Source organism: Drosophila biarmipes, chromosome 3R, assembly GCF_025231255.1.
Source record: "Drosophila biarmipes strain raj3 chromosome 3R, RU_DBia_V1.1, whole genome shotgun sequence".
Lineage (NCBI taxonomy): Eukaryota > Metazoa > Arthropoda > Insecta > Diptera > Drosophilidae > Drosophila > Drosophila biarmipes.
The window spans coordinates 4,737,136-4,763,471 of NC_066616.1; the positions used below are offsets into that span (position 1 = coordinate 4,737,136).

The following is a 26,336-nucleotide window of genomic DNA, read 5'->3' on the forward strand; positions in this document are numbered from 1 at the left end:
CAGATCCTGCCGAAGTTTACTTGCCTGCCCGGCTGGCCACTTCATTTTGGCCAAAAGCGTATTCGAGTGCAAATGGATTTCGGTTCATAACCGCACTTGCACCGAGGCACTTTGGGGATCCCTCAAAGTCCCCACTCTGTGGACTTTATTCGTATTTGGTTAAGTGCTGTCATGTGTCGCCCTGCCGCGCCCACTGGGAGGGGAGTCCGCATATACTGGGCTCTTCCGGCTTATCCAATCAATGTCCTGGCCATTTTCCCGACCAGCATGCGTATTGGTAATGCAGATTTAATTATCAGCTGTCGGCCCCTGACCTGCCATCCATATGACGATTCCGGGCTCGTTCTATTGACATCGCATTAATCTCAATTAATATTCGGAATGGCCGGCGGGCCGACGATGCTGGTCCGAAATGTATCAATTAGTAACTGCCAAATATGAATTTTGCAGGTGCATTGTGTGCGCCACTTAATTGACATGATATTTGATTTCCTAGCAAATGCACTTAAATCCTGGTAGTGCACACAAAATCATAACTGCATTGTAATTATCTTTGCACAATACTTGCATTATTGTATTTAGACTTGAATTAAAAACGTTTCTGTATATTTCCACGGCTTTAAAAGCCTGATTACGATGCCAAAAGCTATTAAAATCACTGAAAATCATTTAAGGTGTCTGAAAGTATGCAACAACGTATTTTAAATTCAGAAAAATAATGAATTCACTCAGAATGGCTATCCATTATTCACTGCATAATTGTATACAGATAAAAATGGCTTTTCGTTCAAATTTAAAGCAAATTGCGTCTTTGTAAGCTTTTTTTAATTTTCAATTAAAATAATTCAGGCCAGAAAGCTTCACCACGCAGACGGTAATATGGTGATTAAGAACTCGCGAGAATAGCTCTGCAAATTTTAAATCTGTAATGCAAGTCGGGGGTAACTAATAATTGCTAATTGTATGTTATGTAATCAGACAGTTTTGGCCTGCCCCTGGTCCACTCTGGCTCTTAAATACCAAGAGCCTAGGTTGGCTGCAGTTTGACGTATACTTGATGGGATTTTCATGCCCCAACACTTCCAACGTGGTGGGAAACCCATTACGAAGGCGGCAAGAGCCTGGGCGTTTAATGCCGCGTAGCACATTAAGAGTGTTTGAAATTTATGGAAAACTTTTCAGGGAGAGAGTACAAAAACGCAAGCCCCCAAGTGATGCGAAAAGTTGTGCAAACAAAATTCCAGCACACTTTTCTGGCGGTCGGGACCGCATTGCAAGGGAAATTTTTTAATAGACACAAACAAATAGGCCAGCTAAAAGCCGGTGCTAAAAGCCACCAATTAAATGTTGTTTAAGTTTGCGCCCGCAGCCGCAGGACTTCGGGCTGACGAGGCAACAGGGCGTATGCGCAACCTCACCTTGAAACTTTGACACTTTGGCACTGGCAAAGTTATAGCAGCAGCGACTCGAAAATAGTGCCATTATAAACTCACTTTACAAGGCATCTGCGAGGCTCCGCTTCCGGCGGGAAAAGCAGGGATTTTCGTAAAAGAAAAACGATTCGAAATACAATTATATTAAGGACAACGCATGTTCTTCGATGCCTTCGATCTCCGGCTGCGGAGTCAATAAGTTTTTTCTCGTTAGCCAGGGGACACCCAAGGAGGAAAATGGGAAATGCCAGATGCTACGGCGGAAACAAGCGCACAGGATGAATAAACTTTGCTGTCCGGGTGAACGAGAGTTTATCCAATGGGCGGGATATAAACTTGTCGGAAAGGGACTCCTTCTCTTCTAGGAGTGAGCCAGTGGTACGGGAAGCTTCCTTCAAGGCGGCGATGGAAACCCCGCGGGCTGCCTTTTTATTATTCAGCTGAATGCCGGAGAAAAATGGAAAAAGCGTTGGAAATAAGTCGGGCCTGGGACTGCAGCAAATCATGTATAATGCATAGACCTATATGGACATGGACGGCCAGGCCTGGCTCTCCATTATGCTTTTCCCTAATTAAATCCCATCGCATTCGGCCCCCGCCTGAAGGGATAAGCGAACCCAGCGAAAAACGAGGGAAACAAAGCGAGTCGGGCAGCAATATATATCGCAGTGGTTTATGCCGAGCAAAGCCCTTTAGTCAGCACATTTGAATTGGGATTGCAATCCAGGACGAGCAGCGTGCATTATGTGGTCGGGGATGGAGCTCCAGCCCCGTAGCACATTTTGTGGCCGGATTTGATGAGCTCAGTGAGGAAGAAAAATGGGAAAATCATGAGCTAGCCGGGGAAGTGCAAAAATGCTGGCAACAACTTCATGGCCAGAGATTCTTCGGCCTTTAGTGATGGAAGTTGCGTTTTGGAATGTCTTAATAGAAACGAAATGCATAAAATAGGTGTTGCTCAGCACCATGTATTGTTTAATATTTGTTAAGTATGCTGAGACTTTATAAATTAATTTGATTTCGCACCAACGCTCTATTGCGATTACTGGGCCAACGTTCTCCACTATAATTAACAGCTTAATATAGAAGAAAATAGAACGCAGTTAAGAACAAAGGAACGCCATAATTTTGCCCATTTGGGCACCTACATTCGTTCTGGCCCGGTCTACGTTCGTAATTACTGTGTGCCAGATGCGACCGCAAATGGCACGTAAAAAGAAACATCCAGGCTAATGGCTGATTCGCCCACATCCACGTTCACGTCCACGCGGTCCACAAAGAGTGACACAACAACCACATGCAGGACGACAATTATGCAATTTTTATGAGGCACAAGTCAGAAAGTATGCTGTGCCCTTTGAGCCCAGTTCACTGGGCAGCACGGACAGAAAATAAAAAGCAAATAGCTGCCAACTGCAAAGGTAACCCACCGCAGAGGGGAGTTCGAGGACACAGGAGCCAGCCACACGGGCGTCCATCGTCTCTATTCGATCGCAGTGGAGCCTGGCTTAGCGTTCGTTTCTACTTGAAAAGTTACAAAAAAGTACTATTTGCCCGCAAAGCAAAAGGTGTCTGCCCTTTTTCTAACTTATAAAGGTGCAAATGTGGAACAACTCTCTTGTTCTTTTCAAACCAATCTTTCAGTTTATGGGAAAACATTTTAAGCGGTCTCAAAAAATAATTTTAAAGTTCTAGACTTTCCAAGGAAACTTCCAGTGTATTTAGGATAAGATACAATGTTAACAGAGCAGAAGCCATTTTGCAGATTTCATTGGTGGCTAAACTAATGTATTATTATATATTATAAATTAAATATCTATATTTATTATATACATTTTCTAGACCACGCTAAGGACGGATCCTAAAGATGTTAAATGTTTTCAATCGCCTGAACACTTTGCGCTTTTTAATAACATCATTTATTCACTCTTTGAGCTCCAAGTTCTCTAGTTCCGTGCAAATATTTTTCCGACTATTTTGAAAAATTAAACCACTCAGTAACTGGAGATGTTGACAGAAGCCATCGCGCATGCAGCCCGGAATATGACGTATACGCACAGAGAGAATTCTAGAAAAGCGCATTAACGCACTCGACGGGCCAAAGTGGCGCGGAACACGACGCCCTGCATCCGGAACCAGCCAAGACGCACTTGTCAGAAAGCCGTCCGACCTGGGGCAATCCTGACGGCGAGCTGTCGGACTTACGCTTATCTTCTCGGGGGCAGCGGCGGCTGAGGAGCCGGCGCCGTGCTTTGGGGTTCCCGGCTTCGACATGACTCGGTGGCTTCGCTTGGTCTCGGCCTGCTGCTGAGTTGGCTCGAAGGAACTGCGGGACACACAAACGTGGCTCGAACGGGATTCTATTAGGCGCACAGCAGCACTGGGCGGTGGAGACCGAATTCGAAATCGGAAGCGAATCGGGCGGGACCGCGTTTTCTGGGATGCGTGGTGTTCAAACGCCTGGCGACGACTGTGAAACTGGCTTATCACGGGGAAGCCTCGCCACCGCCGGCGTGAAAGCCGAGCTGTTCCGAAGCCAAACGAAGCCGCGCGAAATGGGTAGCAAAACAAAATGATGGAAAGTGAAATGGCCAAGGGAACCGCCCCCGCCCACTTTCTCTTGGAGCTGCCGTCTCCTTCGCACCCGCAGGGATGCTGCGGTGGAGAAAGGAGGCGGCGGGCGGCCAAGTGTTGAAATGTTGCCGTAGGGCAGTTGTTGGGAAGGTGCTGGCCGGAGCGTGGCCAGATAGCTGCCCGCAATCTACGCATTACAAAATTGTCGACGTAATAATATGTAACTTAACATTGTTGGCAAAAGTATCTGTTCTTCATAGATTTGCATGGCATCCTTAGGCATAGCAAAAAGTGTATTGTAACTTATTTTGTTCTACATTATTTAAAAAAAAAGGTACGAGTATAACTCTATTTTGTGCTTAGTAAACCAAAAGTTTATAAGTATTGAGGAATAATATAGCTATCTTTAAAAAAATATTAACATTAAATAAAAATTTTGATTTAAATTTAAAAATGGAAATGGAAATTACTGTTGAGAGACTAGTTTCATTGTTCTCCCCATAAAAAAGTGGTATTTGAGAAAATCTTACAAAAGTTTAAATTTTTAAAACTGCATTAAAAAATGGCTCTTCCTTAGGAAAACGTTTTTCACATCTGGCAACGCCCACGTTCGCCCACACAAACACTCGAACTGGCACTCACACACGCGCACCCAGCTTCTGCCGAGCAAATTCCGTTGCCTACTTTTAAGCGCGCTGAATTTTGGCGCCCACTCACGTACTGTACGTGACCCCCTCCCCAAGGCCTGGTTATGTGTGTGCGAGCCCCGCTTATGTTTGTGTGGGCTTATTCAAAAATCCTTTTTGTCTCTTCATTGTCGGCGGGTTTTAGCGTCGCAGGCCGTTCTCGTTCTTGCTCTGGCCTTTTTGGTCTCTTTGTTTTGATGTGCTAATTTGTCAGCGCGGGAAATGCGCAATTCCGCCGACCCACTGCCTCCCACCATTCTCCCACCCCTTCACAACAAATGCGCATCAGGAATATGCGTGTCCTAGGTCAAGCCCGCTGCGGTTATCCCGCCCAAGGGTCGCGGCTGTGGGCGTGGAAAAGGGCTGCCGAGCATGATAGTCCGACAAATCGAGGGCAGAGGTGGCGCTGGCCACGATGATGGAATGGATTACTAACGCATCCTATTGTGCTGACCTCGCCGCCCCGCCGAAACTGCCAATGAGGCACCGCTGCAGCACGAAACGCTGAATGAAGTCAAAGTAATTTAAAGTTAGATTGAACAGAGTGCGAAGAGCAGGGCGTGCGCAGGGCCAGCACCATGCTGCATGCAATTAGGGTTAAGCCAGGAATAATGACAGCAGTGGAGCTACAAGCCTGAAACGCTCTAAAACATAACTGGCTTGACAGTGCAGTTTGAAATATATAGAATTTTAATAATTGTGGGGGAAACTATTCTTTCTCTCAAGTAAAATCGTACTATTGGAGAAAAAGAAAAAGCAGCAATTCTGTAGAAAAATGCAATATGCTTTTAGTAAACTAATAACTATATCCGTTACTCCTGGAGCTAAAATTATGTAATGAGTATTACATGTAGAAGACAGTGTTTTGGACCCTGTAAAGAATATGTGTTCTTGATCAGGATCACTAGCCACAAAAACTCTAAAAATTACAAAGTTCACAAATTTTCATATAAATGTATAGATCTCATAAATGTTTAGATGAATAAATGTTCAGTACCTATCGACTCACCTTAAAATGTTTTGGAAAGCGCACTCAGCCCTACAAACACCCTTACAGCTAAAATCATTAAAGTGTAAGTGCGATTTTGGTTTGACTTTCAGCATCTAACCACCTATGTATCTTGATAGGAGCACTCAAATAAAAGCGTTCATTACATGCTAACGTGGCGGCCTGCAAGAAACGAGTTAACTAACTTTAATTTTTCCACCACCCTTGGGTTCCCTTTAGCTGAGTTACAGGTATCTGATAGTCAATGCACTCGGCTCCGTTTACGACGTGAGTGCCGAATTCAGAAATGCTAAAAAACATATGACGCATACGCAGTGTTGTGCCGCAGCGATTTTCGTAATGTTGATCTCTCTTAACATCCCCCATGCATTTCCGCCAAGGTCGTTAGCAGATAAATGTCATTATTTTTTGTGTTTTCATTTCGACATGCGCTTTAATTAAACAAAAAGGGGCGATGATAAAAAGAGCATAAAGCCGGCAGACAGACAAAGGAATTAAGCGAGAGGCGACCGAAGGAACAGCGGTGCATGCACATAAACAACGGGCAGCAACAACCACCATTGTCAGCCACAATTATCCAGGTGCTCAGAGCCCAGAACAGAGAACCCACAACAAAAAGCCGAGCCACCACGGCAGCACGGGGATTTATGCGCGAGGAAGGCGCGGTGGAACAGGAGAGCGAACGGGTACAAGATACGCCTTACTTAAGCGGTTAGCTGATGTCTGTAGGTGTGGCAGACAATGGCAAAGTTCTCACCCGAGTGAGTGGGGTGGAGAAGGGTGGCTGCAATTGAAAGTCTGTAAGCCGATTGCCCAAGGCGGCAGCAGCAGAAAAACACAGGTTCAGGCGGGCCAATCGGGGGATAAGGGATCTGGGTATCTGGGTAGCGGGGTACCGGGTACCGGGTACCTGGGGATCCGGGGGTTGCGAAAGCGCAAAAATCCTATTTATGTCAATTCGAAAAAGTTAAAACTCGACTTCAAGGTTTTCGCGAAACAAACGGCAAGAAAGCACGAAATCCTCAAAAGATAAACAGCAGTTTGTCAGGAGTAGCGAAGCGAGAACGTAAAATTATATTTGGTAAACAAATCCAATCAATTTTTGCGGGGCCTTGCTGTTGAAGCTTAGCGGTTAGAATGCTTATTTAATTTAAAGATACGGAAATAGTAAACGTAAGGGTCAGTTTTTATTTAACAATTAAATAAGTTTTAATGGAAGGTTCAATATGGATAGTCCTATGCAGAGGTAATGCATCTTCCCAAAAAGTACTAATCTTAACGAGGAGTAAATAGGACTCCATGAATATAAATACTCAGTATTTCGTGTATTTACTGTCTAAGAAGATGAACGGCTAGCTCTTTGAGTATTCTGATTGCAATATCTTCTTTAACAATGTACAATTATTATTTACATAATTTGAATGTTGAGCGAATAATTATAAGTATTACCTAAACAATACATTTTTTATATATACTGAAATCCCTGGGCGCATTAAAGAACTGCAGTAGTTTAAGTGGCACACCAACTGCTAGCCAAGGATTCAAGTGCAAGGACCTGACAGAGGGAATTGTAAGCAAACATTTACCCTTGCCCGGGGCAGGAGGAACAGTATACCGTAGCAGCAGGAGGAGCACAGGCACCGGAGTGAGCATCCTGTGCGCTGGAGCAACCCGCACCAGCAGGATCAGGCAGGAACTCTTAAGCCCAAATGGCAACACAAACACACGTCCTGGCAGGGCCAACAGGCGAAGGATGACAACGCCGGCACTTGAGCAAATGCGTTTGCCCGCCTCCTCCTCCCCTGAGCTTTGTCCTGCCTCCTGCCACTTGCCACTTGCCACTTGCCACCTGCCACTCCCTTTCTGAGGCGCCCCGCCAAGTGGCAGGCAATCTGCGAGACGAGTTTCTCCCACCAACGCTTCCCCGCGATATATGTGCGCTCGATATTTACGCATTTATTTATGCCGCTCTTTATTAGCTTTTTATCGTTCATTTATTTTGCTCGTTATGTTCGCGTCGTCGTAGTCGCGATTCCGCGCCCCAAGACCTATTTGCACTGCTATTTTTGGGTTGCCACCGCACTCACAGGCGAAACGATAAGAGGCCCCACAAATTCGAATGAATGCATGGCAAACAGACTCATGTTGGGAGAACAGGCCCACAAAGACATCGATCATCCTCCAGGGGCGGCTGTTGAGATGGAATGCAAATTAACCCCTGGTCGCCGAAATCCCCGCTGATTGATAAGGGCCACCATCATAGTGGAATTCCACCCCCAAATTGAAATGCAAAGTGTAACCAAAGCCGCTGTCGAGCAGTTTGCCTCGTCCAACACCTGAACCCTGACCTCCCATTATCACTTCCCCGGTAAGCGAATTAAGGACCTCCAGTTACATCCCTGTCCTTGCTCCGACCCGAAATTCAATTAACGTCTTTGATTCCCTCACTTTGCACTGCTTAAGAAAGCCCCTGCGGTCCCAGTCCCCCGTCCTAAAAGGCTTCAGCGAGGGAGTACTATCAACACAGCCCCAAATTTAGCTACAAAAACATCATAATCAGAAGTGTGCTCCTGCAACGAGGCGCTAATGTCTTTTGGGAATTGAGATTGCTTTAAACTTTCGAATTATTCTTACTTCACACTTTCCGTTTATAACAAAAATTGGAAGTTAGCTTTTCTTCTTGTTTTAATAAAGTCAGCCAGCTAGTCAGCTAGTGAGTCTAAAACTACTGTATTATAGCTGCAGTTTAAAGATCGTAACGCATAGTGAATAAAATTTTGGAAAACAAGAAGAGGACCAATTTTTTGACTTAATACACGTTAACGCGATATGCTACAATGATACAACAGGTATTTTCTCTGCCTTAAATTCTCTGTATTATTTGGCTTTCGTGCGTGGTATACAGATGTCGTTTTGAAATGGGTCGTCCGTCCAATGAACCCCGCTTCTTCGAGTATGAGTGCCTGGTCTGCCCACTTAATTGGGGCTTCAGTGTGGCATGTTATTAAATGATAGTCTCCCATACGCCCATGTAACTCTGGCCGTCTTTCAATTACTTCCACTCTCCCCAACCGCTGACAAATTTGCTTGGGGCTATCTGCTGAAATAACATTGTACTGCAGTCATACCCAGGTGCATATAAACACAGCCACAATGACCGTGCGGTTTCGGAGGGCATTTTGCATTGGTACACTTATTTTTAGCTCGCCAGCGGAAGACCTCTCCGAACAAAGACTGTGTTATGCCCTCGGAAGCGAATTTTTCGGGTGAAAACCGTCGGGTAGCATGCAGAACTGATTTACAACAGGAAATATTTTGGAAACACATGTTTAAACAATTGTTGGAGCATCATGCATAGTAGGTTTCTTAGTGCAAAGTAAGCCTATGTGGTGACAATGATTGAAATCGTATTTTATCCCCTAAATAAGAGGTACTCCTACAAAAAACAACTATTGAAAAGGTCTAAGGACCAAAGTCACAGCCACAGCTTTAACTCTGGAAATGGCCATTCGTTCTTCCACTCCCTTGAACAAGAGACCCGACCCCGAGAGCTGCCGTCAGAAACACACATGCGAAGACCCATGCCCATGCCCACAAGAGGCAGTCAGTCTTGTGATAGGGGAGCACTGCGACGACCTTGATCCGAACACTTTGCCCCCACTCATTAAGGCGATGTGTATAATGTACGAGTGTTTTAGATTAATTAAAGCAGTCGGGCAGGCCAAACAGAATCAGCCGAGAACTGCGGCTGGGTGTCTGAACCCCGCCCCCACGGCCACCTACGCCGCCTCAGACGTGTACATCGGAACTGCAGGGCGCTGGGGGTTGTGCAATACATTGAACGCCTCGAGACATAATTTACGAGCCGTGCCAACGAACGCTGGCCAAATAAATCTGAATCAGGGAGCAAGCAAGCCACAGCAAACTGGCCACAAGCGAACTACGAACAGCATACAGCAAACTGCAAGCAATCAGAATCGAAATCGATCTCACGATCCGTGGTCACTTGATGCCGGTACCTCACCTCGTAAATGGTATTCATAACTCTCACCCGCTCCACGAGACTTTCGGCTCGGCGCGCGAAGGAGGCGCGTTTGTCGGCGATGGACATGGCTGGGCTAGGGATCGGGAACGGGGGCTGGAACTGGGCTGTCCGGATCTCTGGGACTTTTACCGGGGACCGACAGGGCACTGGGCGGATATCACGAGCGACCGCAGCTGGAACGAAAAGAGGGCCGGAGTTCAAAAAGACTGTTATCTAGGCACTCGATCCATATGGATTATAGTTCGTAATATCTGTGCAAATATCACAAGGTACCCAAAGCATATGCAAATGCAGTAGATACCGCTTATAAGCTCAATTTGTATCCGCAAGAAAGAAACATTTTTGATACTTTGCAGTCCTAGCAAGTTGCTTGTTTTTCCACCATCTACTAACACTTCGGGCTAACAACTTGTGTAGAGCTGTTTATATTTGCTATGACTATACAATGAAGCATTGAGGCCTGTGTTCCTCAGACACATTTATAACTCTGGGTGGCGAAGGCTGCCAAAACGCGCCAGAACAAGGCCCTGACAATCAGTTGTTTGAGGTCCCGGCCCCAAAACATTGAAAATCTGCCGCGTATTTTTAACATTCTTGGCAGACACACTGAAAGACAAGCAATAATAAACAACTTGGCGCTGAAATGCAATTATTTCTACGCGCAACTTAGTTTCCCGACATTTGTTTGGGGACGTACCGATAAACCCGAGTCGAATCTAGAACGCAGTGGTAACTTTGGGATCAAAACTGTCAGCTGCCGAGCTCGGCATAGGTATTCGCATGGAAGTTATCAACAACTGGCATTAAAAGCGAGGCGGCGGGAAGGCGACTTTGGAGCGGAAACGATCGCATGCGAGGAACGCGTCCAAGTCGGAGGAATACCGCCGTAGAACTGATGACACACACGGCCCGTATGCTCGACTTTTGTAGAGCGGCGAGCATAAAGAGAGTGCCGGGAAAGCGAAATTCATTATTTTATTTTTAACGCCGCTCTCCTCTCGTTCTCCATTGTTTTCCCCTTCTTGGCAGATTGATTTATGGATTCAAGTGCAACAGGTGCCACTCAAAGACGGTCGCTCGGAATGCGTCCAAAGACGGACACACCCACCATCCCATTCTGGAACTGATTGGAGCACAAAGCTGGATGCAATTTGCATAGTGATATCGAAGAGCACTGGGCTCCAAATTAGGCTAATTTTGGATTGACGCACTACAAGTCATTCGCCGACAAAGTCTAGGCCCAAATACTAAATTATGTGATGTTCTGAATCAGCAATTATTTCCATAAGTAGGGACTGCAATGAAGAATAAATTGGATCACGTTTTCAACCTAAGACTTTTTTTTTGAGTTTTTCTCGTTGGGAGCCTAAAAATATAGGAGTATATGGGGAACGCAATCTTTAAAAGTTTCTAGAAATATTTGCTATTTATGGTCGTTAGACACTCTCTCTCTCCACTAGATAATAGCTTGTTCAAGTCCTCTCTGTTTTAAGAAATTCTTCTGGAAAGTTGTGTAGAAAATTACTGGTGACTCCACACATAGAATCCATTCAAGATTTTGTTTCCCCTATACTATTTGTCACAGTTTTCGCCCCATACAAATCGACCAGCCCTTTTGGGTTCCCTCGTATTGTACCTCCAGTCAGCGGACTGCAATGCGGTAATTACCATTTCCGGACCTAAAAATACCGTTGGGTCATCCCATCGTCCGCTAAGGAAGAATACTGACAAACTACAGAAGCTAGAAGTTTAGAATTAAGCTGGCAGATTCTAGAGATTACTGCGCAGCGAAAGTTTACTTCAGCAGGGCGTCACAACCACAGACCGCCCAAAGCTGCGGCCCTAAAGTCCTGACGATAGAATTATAAACTAGCTTAAGTAGGTTGCTATCGTTGGTAAAATAAGTTTTTCTAGTAAATTAAGTAAATTTGTATAATACCTTTCAAAACAAGTATTCACAAGCACTTGTTTCAGTTTCAGAGGCCTTTAAGTCATTCAGGGAAACCCAAGGAGCAAAAGATAAAAAATAAAAATTGTTCCACCTTTTTTTAAATTATTGAAAAAGTAAAAAAATATATATTTAAAAAACTGACGATCTAAATAATTTTGTTTTTTATTTAAACAAGTTAGGTTCAGGAGGAGCCTATCGAATTTCAAAATACTTTTTCAGCGACAATTCTCTAGCTGTTGGCCCTCAAAAGCTGCGGGCATATAGCATTTAGCTATTTGTACCGGTTTTCCCGCTAAACTAGCGGGGTCTTCCGCCAGTATCATAGCGCAGTCACCAACCTTTGGTATTTAAAGTATTTGACAGCATAATTTATCGATACAATCTATCACACTGGTTCCAGCTCTATATTTTGTGCAATTATTTATTAAAAATAAGCAACGACACGACGTGTGACAACGAACCACATCGAAATGGCAACGCGCGGCGGTCCAATGGTCGCGGGCACCGACGGCAACGACTTCGAGTTCAGGCAGCGCGTAGCTGGCACATATCAAATTAGGTTAATAACACCAAATCGCATCGGCAGCTCTCTCCCACACACACAAATTATCTAATTACTGGGGCCTGCGGCAGTAGGTGGCAGCAATGCACGCACAAGTGGCCCCCAGGAGCTCCCCCGCGACCTGGAGCTGCCGCCCACTGGCTGGTGCAAAGGGGGCGGGTGGGCAAAGTGCCAGCTGGGCAGCATGTGCGCCCCAGTAACGGGCTCGTCTACAGAGATCCCCCTCTAACGGCCACTTTCTCTTTCAGCCTGCTGAACAAGTCCAGGTTGAAGTTCTGCATCTTCTTTCACGCCCTGCTCTTCTTCGTGATGCTGGCCAAGCTCACGTCTGACATCTTGGACCGCCTGGACATCTTTGTGCTGGAGATCGAGGAGTTGGAGGTGCCGCCCCCGCTGTGGTGGGAGTACGTGTGGGCCGGATCGCTGCTCACCTCCTTCCTGGGCCTTTCGGCCGCCAGGGGCAACAAGGTGCGCGAAATGCAGAAGTACATGGTGGCCATCCTGCTGTTCGCCGTCCTGCCGCTGCTCTACTGCTTCGCATACTACTTCTCGGACGTGTGGGAGTTCGCCACGCTGGACAAGTCCGTGGAGCTGGACGAGACGGACATTTTCGTGTGGCGCGTAAGTGGCAGGGCCAGCTGATCCGCGGATAACTCTGCTAATCCAACTTGTCCCCACAGGGCTATCCGTACGGGGTGTTCTGGTACGCCTTCTGCTTCGTGGGCTTCCAGGTGCACGGATTCACGCTGTACTTCGCCTACAACCTGGTCAAGGCCTGGAAGGCCAGAACTGCCACGCGCAAGTTCCAGTAATCTAAATACTCGCCAAACTAGTAAACGCCGGAGAGCAGGGCTAGTTGTAAATAATTTGGAAACTTGAAACTAACTCGAAACACTAGTGCACAAGAGCGTAATGAAACTATGGTAAATCTAAAGTTATGCAGCTGTTAAGGTATCGCACACTTAGTCATACAGGAAGGAAACATATGGTCGGAACTAAACGGAGCGTCGGCGTTAAAGTTATTGTTAGTTGAAAGTTAAACCGTTCAAATGATTAAATAGACTCTTATCCATATACACATATATACACACACGCAGCCTTGTGAGGTCAACTAAAGACAAGAAGCAACTGAAGCCACCAAATTTCCCCGAGTCGGAATAAAAACCAAAAACCAACCTAGAGATCACTTCATTTTTGCTTACTTACATTTCGACGTGCCTCGAGTTTGTTAGAAACGTTTTATATATATTTACACATGAAATATGCAAACATCAGTCTATGTTTACGTCTGCGGATGGGTACTTCCTCGCTTAGTTCATAATTAGATCACTTTTTTCTACAAATTTCGAAACCGTTTCATTTTTTCCACGTATTTTAATTTTGAATTTCATTCAACGAACTGCGCAGTGCCATACTGTGATTCGTGTGTGGAACCTTCGAAAAACTGCCCTAAACTACTTACAACTTTCTGTCACCATTTACACAGAACTATAAATAGGGATTCAAATGCAATTTGAGTGTTAAAGCAAAGTTCATCCAATTTCTGATCGTCAATAATATTGTGTAATGACAGGCTAGTCGCCAAACTAAACTGAGAATTGAATTTTAATGTAATGTTTTTTAAATCGTAATTTATTCGGATTTTTAAGTAGTTTTTTAAAAATCGATCAATAAAGATGCATATATATTTGTTCTTCTGAGTGGGTTAAGAAGCGCATTTTGTTTGGGATTCCTACGGGGAGGTGAATTAAAGTTGATCTGAAAAATATGCATATAAATTGTTATATATAAACAAAGGCCTATGAAACTTTTTTATATTACCTTTAAGTCCGTTCTTTAATTTTAAATTGATGTTCTAATTTTAATTCAATTTTTTTTGTTATTCTAAAGGGATCCAAGTTCCCGAGCTTTTCCCACTAGAAAACACCACCAAGGCCGGCCTTCCCCCGCCCAATTCCAGCCCGACTGGGCGTTGCAATGCGGCTGGCAGGCCGAGTTGGCCACAACAATCCAGTATTTAGTGACCAGTTGTGCATCGAGGCGAGTGGAGGAGCAACAGCAGCGAAAATTGCGCAATTGTTTACAATTAAGGACCGCGAGGCAGAAAGCTAAGAGAGCGAAAAGCTGGCGAAGAGAGCCAAAGCTTTTCCGCAGCATCCTTTCCTCCACTGCTCGCCTTTTTCAGTCCCCATCTCGACGTTGCTCGAGTGAGGAACAGATGCAAAATTTTCAACACACCATTTCGGACCAAAGTAAACAAGAAAACTATCAAAAACAATTGTGAAAAATTCAAAATCGATCCAAAAAAATTGATAAAATAGCGGAGCACAATGCGGGGCGAGGAAACGACCTACAGGCGCACCACGCGCGAGAAGATTGTTCTGCGAGGGAACACAACCATACGCACCGTGGACTCCACTTCCACATACCTGCCCGTGATGAGTCCTGCGGGGTGAGTGTTTCGCGGGGTGGGCGGAGGGGATGGCAGCAATTAGGGGCGCAAGGCGTGCGGGACTCTTGAGCGTTCCATGACTGTCGCCTCGAAATCGATTTTTATCTCGGGCAGCAGCTGATTTTCAGATACGGATATACTATATGCGACAGCCAGAGCGACCTTCGCTTGTGGCTTTCCTCTGGATTTTCGGATTGTGGCGCTGAGAGTTGACAACCCCCTCAAGGCCCCCTGATTGCGGTGCTCTCAAATGTATGCTAAACTTCTACGGATCCCCGTTTGCAGGCCAACTCGAGGACCGGCTTTCTGCGCCCGCATGCAAGCCCGCCATTAAATTACATTGCCGGCAAATTATTAAGAACCCGCTGCCATTTGAGTAAATACTCTGGCATACATAAGTGAGTGAACCGCCTTGCTTTCCCAGAAATCGATGGAGTCTTGAGCCAGAAGCTAGCGTGCATTGACCACAGTCCGGTAATACACAGTTGGGTAATACGAGGAGTTTATCGTTGGGGAGGGATCGAATTATGCATGTCCTATAAATATGTTATTACTTCCTGTAGGAAGGAGGTGAAAATGTAAAAACAGAGTATAAGAATGCAAACGAAGAGCTTTTCTAAAAATCCCTTCCAAAAGATTAAACTTTAAAGCCACAGCTGAGAACAATTTACGTTACTCAAATAATATACTGATTTAATTAATTAAAGCAGTACCATTTGGAATCCCTTTTGATATTGTTAACGTTCTTTTTGTCATACTAATGAATAATACTTTAATCAATTGTGTTTTATTATTAGTTAGTTAAACCTAAGACTTATTATTTGCTTATATTTGATTCAAAACTTGGAAATGCCTCGCTATTAAGTACTTATAATTCCGCAGATTGCACTGCCGATCCGATCACTGTTTCGCTATGTTTCCCTCCAAGTTGTGCTACCCTTTGCCTGTAAATGACCATGATTGAAACCGCCCCCAGCAGCGCCCCGGCGAAACTTCCTTTAACCTCAATTCGCATTCACATAGACGCACACCAGCAACTGGGAAAACTACCCGGTACGGAATGTGTGGTGGTCGCCTTTGTTGTGGACGCGTCGTCCAGTCGAGCGGTCAGTTGGTCTGCAACCCTTGAGTCGTCAGGTGGACGGCTCGTCTCCTCGGGTCGCGTTTCGAATTTCTAGTGGAAGCCTATCGAGGGGTCCGGGCGGGGACTGTCAGGAGCCAAGTTTCCGCTCGAGCATAATCGCGTGTGTTTTTAAATTCCAAGTGAAGTGTCTGCCTCTTTGTTATCCGTCTGACGCCGGCACAGCGCCATGTTCAACACCAGTGCCCAGAATTGGTTCGGCATGGGCCAGACATCGGTGGCTCCGGCCGGAGGTGTTGCCCAGTTGCTCAACAACAACTCGAATCTGTACAACCAGCCGCAGCAGACGCCACATCCCTTCATGCGCCAGCGATCGTTGACCAGCTCCAATCCCGCCCTGGAGCGCTCAAACGCCATTGCCGTGCGACCCCAGTCGCCTCCCAATGTCCAGGTGGAGTACGAGGTGGCGGTCCCCTTCGTATCCGCCTATCGGCACACCCCGTATCACTCACTCTGGGATCTGAACCAGTGGTAAGGGTAGTGGAAATCCTTGGCCCAAGAAAACTGGCCGACTTAGGAGCTCTAAAAGCTAGGAGCACTTAAATGGTGTTCAAAAGTGTGCTATGAAAATTAGTCATATCCATTTACTCTTTGGATATATATCGCCGCATACTTCGAAAATGTTTCAGGTTTCTTTAAATTAAAGTGATTTCCTTCTATACCACTCTAGTAATATCCTTTTCCTTAAACCATATATACCTATTTTAAAACGGACACTTTTATAAACGTATACAATTAATAACTTCAGTTCAACGGGGCATTTGAATATCAAGAGATTAATTGAAAAACAATGAAGGGAAAATACAAAATTGTTTTTGAATCCCTTGACCTACCTTTTAGTTTAGGCACCTCCTTGGTTATAATTATGTACCTTAAAGGATTTTCTTAGTGGCATGCAGCGCAAGTTTCCTCCTCGAATGTGTTTCTGCCAGTCATAATTGCCACTGGCTGTAATTTGCATAGGGCAAAACGCTGTTCTCTGCTGGGCCAATGGCTTTATCGAGCAGGAATTAGCATAAACACCTTTTGGTGACACGGATTTTAAAGAGGCCCATCATAACTTAAAGTCAAGGAAGTCCGCCACTGGACTTTTCCTAGTTATTTTCCACGCTCGCGCCGGCCTTGTACCACTTTGCCAATCAATCAATCGCTCAATTAAAATGCAAGTGGCTCCCAGATTAAGGCCCCCTGATTCTTGAATAGTAAATAGGGCAAATAAGCCTGGCCTAGTTAGCCGCTCGACTAATCAGTTCCATCAGGAATCGGAAATCGTGGGCGGGCACATAGGAAACATTAACCCAAATTCGAACGAGTACAGCGCACAGTGTAAATACCGAGCGGATGTGCCAGGAGGCAGGCAATATGGCCGGGAATTATGGTCGTGCTGCTGCCAACTTAATTAGCCTGGCGTAAAATATATGGCGGCACAGTTCTCAGATCAAGATTTACAATGTTGGAGCCGTAAAGGCTTTAATGCCGGATGACGCATGCAAATGCCAAAAAACAATTCCAATGCGAATACAGCCGTTAACAATTGTCGCCGGCACGTCAATAACCTGGCCGAGAGCCAACGGGTTTATTGAACCCACCTTTGAATAGCCGGCCCCCTGGGAGGCACCACAACTCTATTTCCTGGAAGTTCCCGAGCATTGTCTGCGGAGGGACAGGGCGGGGGGCAGGACCTCCGCTAGGGCTAGCTAATATTAGACGGCTAGACACGAGGAATCCAAGCTTATGTGCACACACCAGGACACGCAAAGCACTTGTCCGCGGCTGGTAAAGCAAACGACCTTTGCGACATGGCCAAGTTGAATGGCAAGTGCCATGGAGCTCCCAAAAAGTTATGGATAGTAAACCATAAGTTTTGAAAATGGCCCCTTGGGGACATTACTTAGCCGGTGGTATAAAAAAGCGTTGGTAGCAACCAACCCCTTAAGCAAAGGGGTACTTTTTGCGTGCTATTTCGATCCTTATTATTAATTTATGGATAAGCTTGAAGTCCCAAGTCAAAATTATCTCAAAAGTAAAGAACGCTTGTGTAAAAGGGTATTTGCATTCTGTTGGCTTATTTTTAGATTATATAATGTTATGAGTAATTAAATTAAAAACATGTTTTGTGGCCTAAAATTCTGTTGTGTCGATCACCTTCTCCCTTGTTTAGTCAAGAACGCAGTGAAGGAGGCGTTTCCGACCCTGTAATGTATCACTAGACGAGTCGATCTAGCCATGTCCGTCTGCCTGTCCGTCCATCTTTCCGTCCGTTTCTACGCAAACTATTCTCTCAGTTTTGAAGCTATCGGGTTAAAATTTTCACAAAAGTATTATTTCTTTTGCTGTAACTATATAAGTCGGAACCAGCCAGATCGGACAACTATATCATAGAGCTCCCATAAGAATAATTGAAATAGAAAGGTGTAAAATTAATATCGTTGGCGTTTTTTAAATATAACATAACCTCCTACGCTTGGAAATAACATATTTTAATTAGTTTAAAATTTCGAATTAAATATTATCAAAATCGAACGACTATATCATATATCTGCCATAGGAACGATCGGGAAATTGTTGGGAAAATAATATAAAACAATTCATAGCTGCGGTGTTTTTTTTTTTAAACTTCATCTTGCCAAAGTTAACTTCCTTTCTTGTATTTCAAAACACTTAGCGAAATAAGAAATAATTATTTTAATTTCATTAACTTTAAACTGCCTATATTTAAAATACAATTCTTTCTTAGATACCCATTGACACCCTTCGACCTTTTCAGCTCGTCCACGCCCCCCACAAGCCTTTCGCACATGGCTCGGATGATGGACTCCCTTATCCTGGACTCGCTGTCCCCGTTTGGCTACACCAAGATCACCACCACCAGTAGGCCCTCTCGGAATGCCAGTTTGAAGAAGGGCTCGGATGGCGGGCATTCCTCCACAGCGGAGCGCCACCGCCCTATTAACAACTTGGGCTCGAATGCACCCGGGGGACTGGGCATTGGCGGGAGCGTTCCGCTGCGCAGCAAGCAGCGACTGCCCACCCAAGGTTAGTGATCCGCGATGCGGGGTCCATTATATAATCATTAATAAAATGCAGTCTCCGCCGCAGAAGTGGCCCCTCAGCCGCGAGCCAGCCAAACCCAGGCTCAGATGCCGTTTCCATCGCAGCAGCAGGACAACCGGTGGGTGTCCTCCTTGCGGCGGCGCGATCCCGAGCTCCAGCCCACTCTGCCCTCCATCAGCAGCAACGTGAACAGCAGCAGCAGTCTGGGACAGAGCCACCACGGGAGTGCCGGGAACGTGGGATTGGCCGGTGCAGGAGCACCAACTCCGGCCACCAGCATGGGCGCCATGAGGATGGGGCGACCCGCAAGGGCATCCGCCATGACGGCCGCCTTGAGGAAGAGCCGATCTGTGGAGCGCCTGCGGGCAAGAAAGCTTAGCACCAACACCCAGCTGACTCTGAAGCACAAGCCGGTGAAGAAGAACTCACTGGACGAGAACTCGAACTCGGACGACCAGGACGCCACCACATCCCTGGAGGACAACTCGCACGCCCAGTCCCTATCCACCAGCCACAACACGCCCAAGTGCTCGCCCAAGACCAAGGCCAAGCACTTCTCGCCCCTGGGCTACGAGGCTCATCTGGTGGACACCCTCGAGAAGGACATCCTGCAGCGGCACCCCTGCATCAAGTGGCAAGATGTGGCCGGTTTAAATGAGGCCAAGACAATACTGCAGGTGAGCCTCTTCCAAGATTAAATTAAGATTGAAAGTAATAACTAAGTGCGGATCCATGTACTTGCATCTGACGTTCAAATTCCGAACGCCATTCCTTATCTAAAAAACTGATAGTTTTCTATTGGTCCTTAATATAAAATATTTAACGCAACGCAAGTCCTCTATGGCTATTTGTGTACCTGCATACAGCTTCTTTGGGCTTAAACTACATATTTAAATCTCTCACTTCAATTTTTCTTTATTTTTTTGTTAGAGAGCAAAAAGTGTGTGTTTAATCAAAAAATAAACAAGTTCATACATTTGTACGATAAAGATAACTTTACCATATTTTGCAGCTTGGGTTTAATTTGATTTTTTGATGGAAACCTATTTGACACATTTTAACGTTCCCTATTAGATCTCTTTCGGATATAACAGCAATGTAAACTTATCCGTTTAATATTTTATTTTCATGGCTTGAGGATTCGCAAAGTTGTCTTCAAAAATGTTGTTAAAACATTTCCTATTTATAGTTTTTTGATACCGATTTTTTTATGTTTGTTTTCTTACTTTTTGTTTTTCACTGTATTTCAAAAAATGTGTTTAAGCATTTAACTTTTATACATACAAAAATATTGGGAACTATGTGTATCTATAGTATAAATGGGCTAAGGAGCGAGTGTCAAGCTAAGCCAGGTTATCGCCAAAGGAAGTATGAACTGTTTCGATGAGAAATTTTTAGGTTTTAAATTTTAACTGCGTTTAAATATTCACTGAAGTCAACTGATTTTATTTTTTCTCTAACAGGAAGCGGTTGTGCTGCCGGTCATTATGCCAGAGTTCTTTAAGGGAATCCGCCGGCCGTGGCGTGGAGTTTTGATGGTGGGTCCACCGGGAACGGGCAAAACGATGCTGGCCAAGGCAGTGGCCACCGAATGCGGCACCACCTTCTTCAACGTTTCCTCCTCTACCCTGACCTCCAAGTACCGGGGCGAGAGCGAGAAGTTGGTGCGGCTCCTGTTCGAGATGGCTCGCTTCTATGCACCCAGCACGATCTTCATCGACGAGATCGACGCCCTCTGCGCCTCCAGAGGCAGCGACTCGGAGCACGAGGCCAGCCGCCGGTTCAAGGCCGAGCTGCTCATCCAGATGGATGGTCTCAATGCGACCATGCCGGAGGAAAAGGTGATCATGGTACTGGCGGCCACCAATCACCCGTGGGACATCGATGAGGCCTTCAGAAGGCGCTTCGAGAAGCGTATCTATATTCCACTCCCAAACGGTAAGTGGGTGTTGTGAAATCCCCATGTATTATAATTACAGTGATGGTATTTAGATTGATTTAGGTGAAACTCATAGGTGGTTTAATAAACTGGAACCACTAAAAAATACTTGAGAGATTTATGATTACCTTTTTATTAACCAAATCAAAATATGATTTTCAGAGGACACTCGGTCGGCGCTGCTAAAGCTCTGCCTGAAGGACGTCTGCCTGACCCCCAGCCTGAACACAGCAATGATCGGCGACGAGCTCCAGGGCTACTCGGGCTCCGATATCAGCAACGTGTGCCGCGACGCCTCCATGATGGCCATGAGGCGCCTCATCTGCGGCCGCACTCCCGATCAGATCAAGCAGATCCGCCGCGAGGAGGTAGACCAGCCAATTACTTTGCAGGACTTCCAGGACGCCCGGCAGCGCACCAAGAAGTCAGTGTCCGCCGACGACGTGGCCCGCTTCGAGAAGTGGATGGAAGAGTACGGGTCCTGCTAGTTGTACGGGCTGCTGGCCCAGCACCTTTGATGATTGTATCCCATGCGTACTTCCAAGTCTCAATTGCAATACTTTTCAGTCTGTATAAATCGTACTCGCTAGCCGTAATTTTTTGTGTTTTTATACGCTTAATTGCTCAAGTGCCCCACGCCCAGCATTGCCCCTCTATGTACGTGCACACGGTAATCTGATATCTTATAAATACATGGTATATACAATGGATCCACATATGTAATTTTTAATATTTATTCAAAAGAATCCTACTATAGGTATATAGCAATATAATGTATTTTGTAATCAACATATTTGAAAACGGAAAAACGAAATAAATTACTCAACACCCCTTGGATCCGCAGACCCTACTAGGCTTTCAATTTGGCAATGGTAGTCTGGTAGTCTTGCTCGACCACACTGTACTCCTCCTGCAGCTGCTCCATGCGTTGTTTAATCGATGGCAGGCGAGCCCGCAGCATCTCCGTGTCCATCTTGAAGCGCTCCATCTTCTTTAGATCCTTCAACTGCTTGTAATAGACGGCGTTGAGTCGTTTCTTCACTTCCAGTCTGTAGGACCGGTACTCTTTTTCATCATTCACATTGGTGTAGAACAGACGCAGCAGCTCGTACACCTTCCGCACCTGGCGGGGATTGAGTTTCAAGGCTTCACGAGCTTCTCGTACCATCTCCTTGTTGAAGCCCTTCATGATTTCGGCACGGGCAAACGACTTCAGTTCCTTGCACGATCGGGCGTCCACAAAGTTGCGCAAACGTTGGAACTCCTCGGATGGATCCTCTACGGTGATGTCCACCACATTTTTCTGGGTCTGATAAAACTTGTAAATGGTCTCGACCAGCTGAGTGGCCAAACCGAGTTTCTGGAATGGCGGCAATATCAGCATCTGGCTTATCCTGGGCCGTTTGTTCTGCGGATAGGCGTAGTACTCGTACACGGTAGTGTATCCAGCAGTGGCGTACTGCCATTGGCCATCGTTGTTCTTGTACTTTTCATAGCTGAAGGGAAAAACAACATGAGAAAAAGCTGAACTCAATTTCGGGAAAACACTTCGCCTTCGCCATAACTTGATTCTAAACAAGACCGAATATTAATTTAACAAGGTTTTAATAGCTACTTCTAAGTCGCTTCCTGGTAATGTATAAGAATTTAACACTATTTTCTTACATAAAAAAGCGAGACCAGCTGAACTCTTTTGGTCTAGGAGAATTTAAAGTGAGTAACGCAATATTATGCTACCTTACTTACCACAAGAAGTAACACCACTGAGGGTCATCGGTGTCGATGTAGGAGGCGGCATCCACGAACCACAGGACGAATGTCTGCAGCCGGGCAAAGAATTTGAGGAAGGACGAGCTCTTGTAGTCACACTGGTAGATCTCAAAGAGCCTTTCGCTGCCGTCGTCCGCTACCCTGGTGTATTCGCTGATCTTCTCGCCGAACGGCTGGAACTTGTCCGCCTTGTCCAGGGTTTTGAGGAACTCGTCGAGGTTGATGAAGTAGCAGCCGTCGGGCAGACTCTGGGCAATGGTGCTAACCACGTCGTCGGCCTTGATCTCTCCGCCGGATATCTCGTTCACCCGCTGCCCGTACTCGATTCCCAGGTAAATGTGCAAGGGTCCTGCCGTATACAGCACCCTTACGTGCAAGTCCTTGTAGCCAAAGATGGTCTCAGACTCGCCGAAAATCTGGTGGGCCATGGCGGGGTGGAAAGTCAGGGCGTCGTTGTTGATGTCGGCCTTGTCGCGAACTGAAAGCAGAGACGTTGCAGGACTATCTCCGGTCAAAATCAGGGCAACACTTACTCAGCTTGAAGTCGACAACCTCCAGGGCATCGATCACCAAGTCCTGGTACTCCTCAATTTGTGCCATTTTGTGGTTTTTCTAGTGCCGCCAATCAAATTGTTTTCGCAGATGGAGGGCAAGGGTTTCTTTTCGGGAATGCTTGCTTATGACACTTACGTAGACTCCAGCAAATTTCTTGCTTTAAAAATCAAACCCAAGGCACGTTTTATACAAAAACAAGTCGGTTTTTGTGGGTGTTTTAGCGCAATTTTCGCGGCTAAACAAAGAATTTTGGCTTCCCACCAGTGTAGAACAACGCAAGCCAGCTAACCCATTGATACGGTTGTCAGCCGATTAAGCTATCGGCGGCAAATTGGCTCTCGGGTTTATTTTATTTTTAATTATTTATATCATGTATATTACTTTTTTAACCTTTTACCCACTCGTCTTACGTATTAAAACCATTATATACAAAGTGATTAATTTTTTATTACTGGAAGTGGCAGTTATGTCTCGCTATTTCAATCTGGCAGCCCCACTACCAACTTACCGTTTTCTTCTGATTCTCGCAGCCCTAAATTGTTTTAATAGAAATCGACCCATACTGATTTTTTCTTTCCAAAATTTTTTTTAAATGTAACACTTTTCGCCTTGGTACTCCCATTTTAAAATCACAATTGGCTCTGTCAGACACTTTACAGCACTACAACTTTGCGCAGCCAACCTAACAATTCTAAGCATCGATAAGTATCGATTCCTATTTGTAAAAATAGGGGCATTCATACAGCATTTGTAAGCAAAAATTTGTGCGGTGCAGAGAAATATTATAACGAAAAAGCCGCTTTTGCTTCGAACTACGTTAGGAAAAGGAACAAGCAGACCAACCAGGTTGCAAGCGAGACGGAGTGCATCATTTTACCTAGCGCAAACCAGTTTGAGTAGACTTGCGGCAGGACAAAACGAAGGCAAGGTGAGTGGGAAAACTGCCTAGTCATAGCGGCAAAAATACAAGTTAACTCCATTTCAGAGCACCATGGACACATATTTGTTTGATGGCGGCCGCATCACCAAGATGGAGGTGGACTATGAGCCGGCCTGCGACGAGAAAATCCCCCTTGCAAAGGAGCTGGCCAAGAAAAACCCCGACGCCTTCCACGAAGCCATCGAGATGATGTTGCAGCTGGAGAAGCAGACGCGCCTGGGCGCCGACATGGTCTCCTGCTCCCGCGTCCTGGTGGCCATCTGCCAGATTTGCTTCGACGCCTCCAACTGGAACGCCCTCAACGAGTACGTGTCGCTGCTGGTCCGCCGCCGCTCCCAGCTGAAGCAGGCCGTGGTCAAGATGATCCAGGAGTGCGTCACGTACGTGGACAAGACGCCCGACAAGGAGACCAAGCTAAAGCTGATCGACACTCTGCGCTCGGTCACCGAGGGCAAGATCTACGTGGAGATCGAACGGGCCCGTCTCACCAAGATCCTGGCCGACATCAAGGAGGCGGATGGCGACGTCGCCGGAGCTGCCACGGTCATGGAAGAGCTGCAGGTGGAGACCTACGGATCGATGGATAAGCGCGAGAAGGTGGAGCTTATCCTGGAGCAGATGCGTCTCTGTTTGCTGAAGGAGGACTACGTTTCCACGCAGATCATCGCCAAGAAAATCAGCATAAAGTTTTTCGACGATCCAATTCATCACGATCTGAAGTTAAAATTCTACTACCTAATGATCCAGCTGAACAGGGACACTTCCTTCCTCAATACTTCGCGCCATTACCAGGCCATTGCGGAGCCGCCTCGCAAGAAGACTGGCCTCACACCCGTGGACTCCGCCGCATCCACAGATGAGCAGAAAAAGAAGGACGAGGACAAGAAGAAGAAGGAGGACGACGACAAGGACAAGAAGCCAGAGGTCGCCCCAGAGCCTGACGTCGAAATTGAGCTGACCGAGGAACAGAAGAAGGAACTGACGGAAAAGTTGGTCTGCGCCGTGTTGTACTGTGTTTTGGCTCCCTTCGACAACGAACAGAGCGACATGATGGGGCACCTCTCGAAGAACAAGAAGCTGGAAGAAGTCCCAGCCTACAAGTAAGTACTTCTGGTTATAACAATTGCAAACCCTAAAACTGGTATCCTTTAATAGAGAAATTCTGCGCCTGTTCATGTCAAAGGAGCTGATTAACTTTGACACATTTAATGGCGACTTTGGGCTCGTGCTGGCAGAGAATGAGATGTTCAAGGATAGCACCAAGCACGGCAAGAAATGCATTGCCGAGCTTAAGGATCGTCTGATAGAGCATGTAGGATTACTTGCGTAGATCATCCTGCCTTTCAATACAAAGCAATATTGTTTTTCCGTAGAATATTCGCATCATTGCCATGTATTACTCCCGCTTGCATTTGGCGCGCATGAGCGAGCTGTTGAACCTGCCCACCAGCCGCTGCGAGGAATACCTGTCCAAGCTGGCCAACAGCGACACCATCCGCGTTAAAATCGACCGGCCCGCTGGCATTATATACTTCACGCAGAAAAAGAGCGCCTCGGACATCCTGAACAACTGGGCCACCGACGTGAACCAACTGATGTCTCTGGTCAACAAGACCTGCCACCTGATTAACAAGGAGGAGTGCGTCTACTCGGTCATGTGCGCCGTCGAAGATTAGTTCTGTTCTGTACGGCATCCTAGAATAGTGTTTTCCCTCTGAAGCGGAAACTGTATCTGTACTAACCACCTTACCATCAACATTTAGATTCTCTTCGCGAAGTTTGTATTCATTGAATGAACAAAAATTAAAAGAAAGCCCCTCTAAATGTCCATTGCAATGAAGTGCAGTTTTTTTGCCAGTCACCGGTGCTTTCCGACGGCATTTCGCAACACTTTGAGTGCAGAGTGCTTCTTCTTGTTTGTGGGAACGGGCATGGGCGTAGGGTGCAGCTGACAGGGTCTCTTCCGATCTAAAAAAAAATGCTAAAATAAAATCTAAAATTAATTGAATTAAAACTAAATAAATTTCGCATAAAAAAAAATCCGAATACTTTTTATATTCGGTGGGCTGGAACATCTCTAAAGGAGGCGACCATGCCATTAAAAATAAGAAAAATACTCCACAAAAGATTAAATTGTATTTATGCTGTTTGATCACTACATCCATGAACGTGATCACTGATCACTACTGCATAAACATAAATATTTGCCACCCCGAACTGCTTTG

General features: G+C 45.8%; 5 protein-coding genes across 18 annotated transcripts in view; 3 read left to right on the forward strand and 2 right to left on the reverse strand.

Annotated features, from left to right (window-relative positions):
- Nucleotides 1–13,835, reverse strand: part of LOC108027166 (exocyst complex component 4) — a 27,895-nt gene extending 14,060 nt beyond the window's left edge. The window contains exons 1-2 of one of the 8 annotated variants that reach the window (XM_050888831.1): nt 13,467–13,835; nt 9,727–9,920 (exon numbers count right to left, since the gene is read on the reverse strand). In XM_050888831.1, the coding sequence (XP_050744788.1) occupies nt 9,727–9,813 (87 nt within the window). In that variant the 5' untranslated portion in view covers nt 9,814–9,920; nt 13,467–13,835. Of the gene's footprint in view, nt 1–3,638; nt 3,947–9,726; nt 9,921–10,444; nt 10,695–13,466 lie in introns of those variants that run through there. The other 7 variants (XM_050888832.1, XM_017098433.3, XM_017098443.3 and 4 more) reach the window with 7 other exon arrangements.
- On the forward strand, nt 12,083–13,972 carry LOC108027171 (protein jagunal). The gene is made up of 3 exons (XM_017098453.3): nt 12,083–12,257; nt 12,509–12,881; nt 12,941–13,972. The coding sequence occupies exons 1-3, from the start codon at nt 12,169–12,171 to the stop codon at nt 13,070–13,072; spliced, it is 594 nt and encodes a 197-aa protein (XP_016953942.1). The 5' UTR covers nt 12,083–12,168; the 3' UTR covers nt 13,073–13,972.
- A 403-nt stretch (nt 13,973–14,375) lies between these two features.
- Nucleotides 14,376–21,691, forward strand: LOC108027167 (katanin p60 ATPase-containing subunit A1). 6 transcript variants are annotated; one of them, XM_050888835.1, is made up of 5 exons: nt 14,376–14,712; nt 18,621–18,889; nt 18,941–19,584; nt 20,371–20,845; nt 21,009–21,691. In XM_050888835.1, exons 1-5 carry the CDS (start codon nt 14,591–14,593, stop codon nt 21,332–21,334), a joined length of 1,836 nt encoding a protein of 611 aa, XP_050744792.1. In that variant the 5' UTR covers nt 14,376–14,590; the 3' UTR covers nt 21,335–21,691. The 6 variants fall into 6 exon arrangements, with proteins under 6 accessions (XP_050744792.1, XP_016953935.1, XP_050744794.1 ...); XM_017098446.3 differs by having other exon boundaries at nt 14,377–14,712; nt 18,953–19,584; XM_050888837.1 differs by lacking the exon at nt 14,376–14,712 and adding an exon at nt 14,831–15,186.
- LOC108027170 (histone acetyltransferase type B catalytic subunit) lies at nt 21,567–23,790 on the reverse strand. 2 transcript variants are annotated; one of them, XM_050888838.1, is made up of 4 exons: nt 23,680–23,790; nt 23,150–23,328; nt 22,593–23,094; nt 21,567–22,342 (listed from the first exon to the last, which is right to left on the reverse strand). In XM_050888838.1, the coding sequence occupies exons 2-4, from the start codon at nt 23,214–23,216 to the stop codon at nt 21,697–21,699; spliced, it is 1,215 nt and encodes a 404-aa protein (XP_050744795.1). In that variant the 5' UTR covers nt 23,217–23,328; nt 23,680–23,790; the 3' UTR covers nt 21,567–21,696. The 2 variants fall into 2 exon arrangements, with proteins under 2 accessions (XP_050744795.1, XP_016953940.1); XM_017098451.3 differs by lacking the exon at nt 23,680–23,790 and having other exon boundaries at nt 23,150–23,550.
- Nucleotides 23,791–23,907: 117 nt separating this feature from the next.
- LOC108027169 (26S proteasome non-ATPase regulatory subunit 12) lies at nt 23,908–25,947 on the forward strand. Its single transcript, XM_017098449.3, has 4 exons — nt 23,908–24,099; nt 24,157–25,211; nt 25,267–25,423; nt 25,485–25,947. The coding sequence occupies exons 2-4, from the start codon at nt 24,163–24,165 to the stop codon at nt 25,785–25,787; spliced, it is 1,509 nt and encodes a 502-aa protein (XP_016953938.1). The 5' UTR covers nt 23,908–24,099; nt 24,157–24,162; the 3' UTR covers nt 25,788–25,947.
- The last annotated feature ends 389 nt before the right edge of the window (nt 25,948–26,336 follow it).